The following is a 9,240-nucleotide window of genomic DNA, read 5'->3' on the forward strand; positions in this document are numbered from 1 at the left end:
GTATCTTTTACAAGTTTTTTCTATTTGGATAGTCCAACGGAACTCGTCCTAAATGATTAACTTTAAGGATTACTTCATGCGGGTATTATACTCGATTGGTCGACTAGTTCATACTTATCCTACGGTATCAGATTATGCTTCTGAAGACACACCAACAAGATACAAGCTATGAACAACGACAAGAGCTCACTGAAGATTATAAGATTTGTTACAAGCAGTCTATTCTGCCATGTTCTTCAGAATTTCCTCCGCAATCACTTTTGATTCCTTACAATACTCTCGGAATTTCTTATCAGAGCAATTGGGAGCTATTCCTTTAGCTATCGGAGCTAGATTAAACTGAGGCAAGTACAACTTGACAACTCCTATCATGTGGGTTAGATAATTCTTGGAAGTAGCCGTCAAGACATCAAAAATCTTCTGTGACGCTTCTTCCAAGCGCTCGACCAAAGATTTGCTATTTGACGACCCTCCTTCATCGACCACATTCACAAGAGCTTGAGCTGCTGCAACCAGTCGAGTATGGTCTTCTGGAGAACCTGATGGAAAGGTTTTTTAGTAATTATTATTGACCAAGCAAAATCAAGGAAAAAAGATCGAGTACTTACAAGCTTGGGCAGCCTGCACTTGTTGTTGAAGCTTGGAATTTTCTTCATGCAGCCTTGATTTTTCTTCTTCAAGATTCTAGATCTGGAGCTTCATATTACAAATCTCCAGATGATGCTGTTGATTTGCTTCATAGAGCTTATTACGAGCCGCCAGGGACTCATCCAGACATTTGGCAATCATGGCTCTCTGATCCTCCAAGACCTTTCTGTTGTCCACAGTCTTTTACAGAGCATGAGACTTTAAGAAAGATCGATTGTCTACATCCTGAGACATACAAGGCGAATATGGTCAGATATCAACAACTACTCGACAAAGACAAATAGTGGCAGAAGACTCACCTTGGTGAATTTAAAGCTCCACCGCATACAATCTGCAAGTTTTTTCATGTTGTCTAGAGACAACAACGGATCATCTAACAGTTCCTTTCCCAGCTCTTCTTGGGCTGACTGAGGCATAGACTGGAATGGTACCAGTCGAACGGAAGGACCTTTTGACCCTTCTGCTCCACTACTCCCAGATCCACCAGCTTTGGAAGCTCCATCAGTAGCCGCAGGAGTATCAGATGTTTCAGGGCTTGGCTCGCTTGATTTCTCAGCTGTGTCTACACTCGGGCAACTGGCAGTCGGGTTCTCGATCAACCCAATTACAGGAGAATCGGTTGCTGATCAACTAGCTTCTTCCGAACCACTCGACATCCAGTTGCAGAAGTCTTGGACTTGATCTTTTTCATGCGCCAAAAGATGTTGGACCCTAGCCAAACAAAGATTCTGAATAAGAAAGCTGAGGCAAATGGGATACAATCAACAAAAAGTTATATACTTACTGGCCAGCATCGAGATGAGGAACTTTCCTCTGCAACATTGATCCGGGAGCCACCTTCCGTTTTTTGCTGTCATCAGAATCAACATTCGCGGAAGTCGAAGGCATACAATACCAGGATTTATAATTCTTCTGCAGAAAGAAGCCAATACTTAGATAGAAGATCGAAAATGGTTGACTACAAGTACTCGACATGGTATCCAAAGCACGTACACAGGCATTCTCGGGAGGATTTTGTGCCGAGAAGAGTGTTGGAAGCGTCAAAGACATGTCGAAGTTATCGAGTACTTTGCAGCATCTCTTTATCACTTCAGACTGAGCTAATGGTTCGGAGGACATCCTAGTGGGATCCTGCGTACCTTCATATCTAAAGCCAGGATGCTTTCGCAGCTGGAGAGACTGCGTCCGGCGACTGATAAACGAGAAGACCACATGATCTCTAGTGACTTTTTTTTTTCTTAATAATGGCAATCGCACGAAGAATGGCTTCAACTTGCTTGCCACCAGGTCCTCTACTCGACCAGCTCTTCTGGACTTGGGGGGCACCAGCAGTCCTTTCTGGAAGTGGGGATTCAAAGTTCCCAACATGGAACCAGAATTTCTTCCATTCAGCTCCTTGATCTACCGGATCATAAGCCAAGTATTCGTCTCGGTTCTCAGGGCGGAGTACCAATTCACATCCTCCGATGACGGTGGGATTGACGGCATTAGGGATTGGAACAAGGAAGAAGAAATATTGGAAAAGATGGAAATGGGGGAGAAGTCTAAGGAATGCCTCACAGAAATGAGTGAAAATTGAAAGATGCAAGATGGATTGGGGAGTGAGATGGTGTAACTGAACTCTCCAAAACTGAAGAAGTCTATAGAAAAATTCTGATACGGAAGAGTGAGACCACGTTCTACAAAATCACGAAACATAACGGTCTCAAGAGTACCTTCCATGGGGTAATCTTCTCCTTCACCAGCGCGCCATTGGCTTATGCTCTGTTCTTGGAGGAGACCCATATTCTCCAACTCTCGGACTAGTGATTCAGACATCTTGCTTTTACGCCAACCTGTGGACATATTGGCGACAATTCCCTCCTCAACTTTGGATTTGTTCTTCCTGGGAGCCATCTCAAAGTCACGAGTTTTGGCTCGGGGGCTATGAGAGGGGCTTTTGGATTTTGACCGAGAAGAGGCAAATGCGAAATCTGAGTTTGACGGCGGCCAGGAGTTCAAGGGGTAAAACCCTTGGAAGTTTTCAACCGGCTTTATACGGTCTTCAGGGGCAATTTTGTGAATATTTGGAGATGCTAACGGACTCTTTCCTTCTCGGGAAAATTTTCAGTTTTTGCCACGAGTTTACATTGATTCTTAAATCTAAATGGAGGGATTTAAATTCAAGACTCGGGGGCTGTGGAATATATGTATAAGAGATTTATTTTTCAAATTTTTTGAAAAATAAAGAAGGAGAAAAAGATTGAAGTGACCCTCAGCCTGATTCTACGATTCAACCTTAGGCTCGGGGGTTACTCCATATGGAGCGCGAGTACTTCGCGCACCATATATGATCAAGATTTCGGGGCTTGAGCACCTCACAGCCTCGAAGCAAACAGAAGTACTTGAAGGACTACTCGACGTATCTGAAGGAAGAGTCAGAAGCAAACAGAAGGATGTTCTGACTACTCGAAGATGCCTAGCTAAGTACTCGACGCCTGCAGGACTCGGCTACGAAGAGCTCGGGGGCTTGTCAGACCCGGGGCAGCGGGACTGCTTATAGACATAGAATGTTCTAGAGTAAGGGATAGCTCATGGATGTACCTTACCTCTTTTTGTAACTATCCGAATAGGCATAGAACTAGCTGCAGTACAAGAAAACTACCCGATCGTGTTGTAGTAGGACTCCAATTGTAATCGGTTAGAACTTTCCATGTAATTCTGTCCCCCCGGATATATAAGGGCCGGCAGGGACCCCCTCAAAACAATTATCTACACCTAAGGCAATACAAACCACCACACATGATGTAGGGTATTACGCAACTCGCGGCCCAAACCTGTCTAAATCTTTGTGTTCCTTGCACCATCGAGTTCCAGAGCCATTGTTCCTTACCTACAAACCCTACTGCTAATGGTATCATTAAGCAGGCTTGGCGGTAAACACCGACAGAAGGTGCCGGTGGAATCCACAGAAAATAAAACCTTATAAGCACCCTTAAAGAAGCTTATGGGCTTATTGAGAAGTTTATAATAAGCCTCACCTTTAACTTGAAGTGTTTGGATAGAATGAGACTTATTTGGAGTTTTTGAGATGAGCTTATTATAAGCTTCAAGTAACAAAGTACCCATCTATGGACGGATGGGAGGAAGTTTCTCGTTGCTGAGCTAGTGGAATGTACGTTATACGAACAAATATGTATACTTATTAAGCCTTCGATCTCAAATTATGGGTATGTTATGGCATACAGGGGCATATAGGGCTGGACGAAATGCTCGCTCGTTAGCTCGCTCAGCTCGCAGCTGGCTCGGCTCGGCTCGTTTCAATTTGCTAACGAGCCGAGCAGATTTTTTTGCTCGCTAGTTTAACGAGCCGGCTCGAGCTGGCTCGCGAGCTGCTCGCAAGCCTAGTGAGCCGTGCATCCAGCAGGCCACATGCCCAAACATTGTGGCTCAACAAGCCCACCGACCGCCTAACCCAACCCTAGACTCTATCTTCCGCCCTCCCCCCACGCTGTTTCCGAATCCAATCGCGCATCCCTGGCTCCCTCTGTCCGATCATCCTCCTCCACATGGCAGGCGGAAGAACCATCAGCACTCTCCCCTCCGCTTCCCTCTGGCCGGAGCCCCTCTAGTCTACCTCCACCCGCCCCACCTCCGAGCAGCACAGGCACAACCACGCAGGGGTGCCCGGGTGCCCGGCCACAGGAGGGGCCGCCAGAACCCGTCGCCTGCAGCCCACCATTGAGGGCGAGGAGATGCAACAGCCTCCGCCGCCCAGCATTGAATCAAGGAGCTGGTGCACGTGTAAGGCAGTGGCGAAGAGGACCGTGCTGTCCTCATCGGCGGAGCAGGGCAGCTTTCATGTGTTGGCTCGCGAGCTTGAACGAGCCGAGCCGAGCTAAGTTTTTTTTGTTCGTTTCATTAATGAGCCGAGCCGAGCCAGTCCGAGCCGAGCCGGCTCGTCATCCAGCCCTAGGGGCATACCTCTGCTGCGGCCTATGGTTCTGAGGAAATCTAAGGCCAGTTCTAATGAAGTTTCCTAAGAATTTTATATTTTGTCGATGTGACAGTGTATTTATGAAGAGAGAAGTAAGAGTTTCATATTATATATGAGAGAATTTCATCCCTATAATATTTATCTAATTCAGTTACCAAAATTTCTGTCTTGATAATGATAATAATGTAATAAAATCATGCACTGAGCCTTGAGATTGGTCTAAGAGAGAGGGGGACGGGGCGTCTCCATCTTCGATGTGTTGTGGTGATGGAAAACTGAGCAGCAATCCAGCAATGCTTCGGTGAAAAGAATTACTCACCTCCGTTCACGAATACTTGTAATTTTTACTATTACTATTTTGACCGCTAATTATTTAAATAGTATTCAGTTAACGAGAACACTTAGAGTATCATTGTATTTTGTGTCAAGAATACTTTAAGTACGACACATGTTTAAAATGATATAATAATGAATTTATGAGAAAATTGAAAGTCAAATTTTGAATAGTAAAATTAAATTTGTCAATTATTTGTGAACGGAGGTTAGTAGAAAGAAAAGAAGAGAAGAGAAAAAACTGGGGCTCTGGAGCCTGATCCGTTCCTCCTCCTCCACCAGACCACCACCACCCTGTTCGCCTTGGGTTTTGGGATCCCCATCCCCTCGTCACCTCTTCTTCCTCCTCCCTCGCAGCACAGCACAGGTCGCAGCGCCGGCCTTACCAACAAAATCCACTCCAATTACCCCGCCGATCTTTGTCCACCCCGCGCACCCCCAGGTAAGGTAGGGTTCCTCTCCCCCCCTTCACTCCTCTTCCTAATTGTGATCTGGAAATGGAGCCGTCGGATCTGAACACCCACCTGCCACCGCGGAAGCGGCTGCTGGCCGGGCTCCGGACGGCGGCCACCGCCTGCGACGCTGCCGATCCCCTCCCCGCCTCCGGCGATCTCGCCGCCCGCCTCCGCGAGATGGCGCTCGCCGCCAACGCCTCGGGCTCCTCGCCCGAGGAAATGATCGAGGCTGCGAGGGCGGCTGCCGAAGCCGCTGCCGATGCGGCCGAGGCCGCCCGTGCCGCCGCCGCCGAGAAGGCGGCCGTGGCCGCCAAGGCTAGGGCAGCTGCCCGGGCCGCTATGGAGTTCCTCGACTCCTTTTCCAGGGCCGGCGGGTCCAGGAATGGCCTCCAGTTCAAGCTCAAGTCGAGGAAGAAGCATGTCCAGGTCAAGATGCTGTACGGGCCCAATGGAACCCTGGGGGATGCTCCCAAACCCAGGAGGCGCAAGCAGTCCGACGAAGAGATCGCACGCAATTTGCACCGTGCCATGAATAGCTCGCCCAGGATCTCTCACACTGGACCACCGCCCAAGAGGCCTCGTGGCACCACCCTTGGTGCCCTTGGTGATATCACCAACGGTGAGGGCGGCACCAGCAATGCTTGCAATGGTTCTTCAGTTCATGCGCCAATTGAGGCTAATGGATGCTCTGAGGGGAAATCTAGTGAGACAACTGCTGTTCTTCCATTGTTCAACCATGAGGATGGTGGCCATGACCCATCTAAGCACGCTGCCAAGAGTAGCGGCCATGTTGCTGATAACGGGGTTGGGGCTGCAAACTTGAGCGCCGCCCGGAAAGTGAAGATCAGGAGGAAGGAACTCTTCCTGAACCAGCAGAAAAATAAAGGAACAGAAGAGCCCAGAGAAACAGAACCTTCTGTACAAGTACAACCTATAGGACAGGATGAATCAAAGTTGAATGGAAATGGAACAGAAAAGCATGGGTGTCCAACAGATGCAAAGGCCCCAGGTGATGGCGTGGCGCCGATGAAGATTACATCTGTATGGAAGTTCAAGAAGTTAAAAACATCACACTGTTCCTCTGATAGCAAGGTGTTGCACAACGTGTGCTCCTCTCCTACAGCAGCCGAAACTTCAGCTTCGGTGAAAGCTGATTAGCGAGGTACCATAGCGTATAGTTGGCAGATGCTTGTCTTAGCAATGCTTGTTGTGAGATTTTTGTATGTTGAAGTGGCTGTTCGGACGAAGAGGGAGAGGAGGTAAATCTTTCTCGGTAGATCTCGCCTTTGCTTTCATTTTAATACAAATGTGCTTGTTTTATGGTATATAGGTGACAGGGTATTTCTACCGTATTGTTTCTGTCCCGCTCTTCCCATTTGATGTCATTGTTAGTAATAGGGGGTGTGGCAAACCCATTTACCTGTACCTGTTATGCATATCATCATTCAAATAAATGGCATGTTGTAATCAATGGTCTTCAGACACTGAACGTGTAGTAGCTGCTGCCTTCTCTGGGCAAATGATTCCTTTGCTCCCTTGTGATTATGGTGTAAATGTGTTTAGTTGTTAAAATCTGGAAGACTGACAACAGGCAAGAGGTCCTTGCATTTGGTGGTAACTACTAGTGCACGATTGCTTTGTTATGGCATAATTACAAGTGCTCTGGTATCAAAGGAATATACTAGTAAATAATTAGACTTCGATGATTGAATATTGATGTGTGAGCCTGTTTTCACTGCTTCTTACATCATAACTAACTTTAACAGCTACTATGATCTTAATGTGCATCCAGGTGAAGAAATTTGATTAAGTTGTAACTGCCTTCTTAGCCTTGGTTGATTACTGCTGATGTTACTTTCCAAATGTTTAACCTTTTTCTGGTATTCTTTTACTCTTGTTAAAGAAACTCCCCCCTCTGTTACTTTGGATGAATGACACTGCTCCCTCCGCAGATGGATATATATTTCTGGGCTGTGCTGTGTTACCATGCAATCTTTCATGTTTGACAGAAAAGGAAGCCGGACGCTGGCCCTCTTGTTTGCTGCTCATTCTGCTCTTGAGACTTGAGACGGGTTTCATGTTTTGTGCAGTATTCAAGTTGGTTTTAAGAGAATACCTGCGCATGCATGCGTTGCATCTTGGCCTCTCTCTGCCTTAGGGCATCCCCAACGAGGACATTTGTCGTACATGAACTGTAATTGTATGAGTAGTAACTGTAAGGCTAGCTAGTTTATTTGGTAAGTAAATAAGCCATCTCCTTATTAATTATTATGGATTGATGAATGGGATCGAACTAATTTCCCCTTAATCAATCCTCAAGTCTCTTGAATCAATATGAGGAATAAAAGAAAGAAGCTGATTTTTTTTTTTAATAAAGATGGGAGTAAAAACTTTGAAGGTAAAGAAAGAGCAAGAGTTTGGTGGGCAATCCGAATAATTGAGTTGGGGACTAGACTCATTCAGATCTGATCTGGAGGAGTCTAAACATTTTTCGCAATGGCTTTATCGATCATGATGTTGTTGGTATCTCATCTGATGAGAGAGGTGGTAGATTAATCATGCCAGGCTGGCAGCTTATATATTAGCTTCCTTCCTTTTCTCCAAAGTCCATGTGGAATGGACGATGCAACTGTGTACCACCAAACATCCCGGTTGCAAATACCTACCCCCCCTCCCCCCGCCGCTCTCTCTCTCTCTGGTCACTAGTCAAATTGATCTCAACCTTTTGTACTTACTACGATATATTTACAAAATTTAATATATCAATATGATACCACAAATCAGCACGAATGGTTTTCGTGTTTATTAGCTAGAGATGTCTCTTTATTTATGTTTTTTCTCGGATCGGGGTTTGTTTCTTTCGATGTGATGTTGGTGTAAGTGTAAGAGTGTACTGTTGTTGTTCATGGATGCACTGTATTGTCACATTGAAGGTGTTCTCTCCCTGTTTGGATGTTATGAAAATATATGAACATGTAAATTATTTACAGTTGTTTTTTTTGTTGTGCACAAGAAAACAACGGTGATGCTTGTAAAACTCTGTTTGGATACACGGTATCAACAGTTGAATTTGACAGTGAATGCACGAACCAGGTGCAATGCAATCCTTCCATACAAATAAAAACACAGATCGAACAAATAGTCGTATGAATTTCAATACTTCGACCCGTATTCGCTTGCCGTTGTTGATTGGATCGCATTCAGGCTGCACTCGGCACCTTCATTATGTCGAGCGCTCGGCGCCTACGCCAGTTCCATCAGGTTTGCACTCAGCGCCTCCGCCGAGTCGTGGTTTTGTTCCAAAGCAACTGTAAAATTAGTGGCTATCCAATCCAAGTAGCAAATTTCAGGGAAAACTTGTGGAGCAGTAATTTAATTACAAGAGTTTTTTATGGAATACCGGACTTCCAAATAGGGCATGTAGATCAACTAATCTCATTTTGCCTTTTTTATCTGCTGTAAGTGGAACTAACCGTTGGGATGACTCTTTGAGGTTAAAAGAGGACACATGGTGCAAATATAATTATAGTCTTTCTACTTTCTAACATGCATATGCTGAAACTAAACAAAATATACGAGCTATCGTCACATTATCATGTCATCTAAGAGAAATGCAATCGACCACCCAAAATTGACTTAACATTTTGGTGGCACCAGTTTAAGTTTTCATTCAATTAAATTCAATCAAAGTCAATTTTTTTAGTAACAATCAAAGTCAATTAAATCCAATCAAAAAGACTAGAGAGAGAAAGAATGCACGGCTAGTTTTACAGAAAAGCCCCTGAAGCGGCCAGCAACTCATCTCCGTCCGGAGGGAAGGGTACGGTG

The 9,240-nt window shown here is 45.5% G+C and overlaps 1 protein-coding gene across 1 annotated transcript; it reads left to right on the plus strand.

Moving 5' to 3' along the window:
* Positions 1-5,198: 5,198 nt before the first annotated feature.
* Positions 5,199-6,938, plus strand: LOC120668907. The gene has a single exon (XM_039948710.1). The coding sequence runs from the start codon at positions 5,455-5,457 to the stop codon at positions 6,568-6,570; it is 1,116 nt and encodes a 371-aa protein (XP_039804644.1). The 5' UTR covers positions 5,199-5,454; the 3' UTR covers positions 6,571-6,938.
* Positions 6,939-9,240: the final 2,302 nt, after the last annotated feature.

This window comes from Panicum virgatum, chromosome 4N (assembly GCF_016808335.1).
Source record: "Panicum virgatum strain AP13 chromosome 4N, P.virgatum_v5, whole genome shotgun sequence".
NCBI classification, from domain to species: domain Eukaryota; kingdom Viridiplantae; phylum Streptophyta; class Magnoliopsida; order Poales; family Poaceae; genus Panicum; species Panicum virgatum.

Coding starts and splice junctions, on each gene's coding strand:
- LOC120668907 (XM_039948710.1), top strand. CDS start 5,455: ATGGAGCCGTCGGATCTGAACACCCACCTGCCACCGCGGAAGCGGCTG.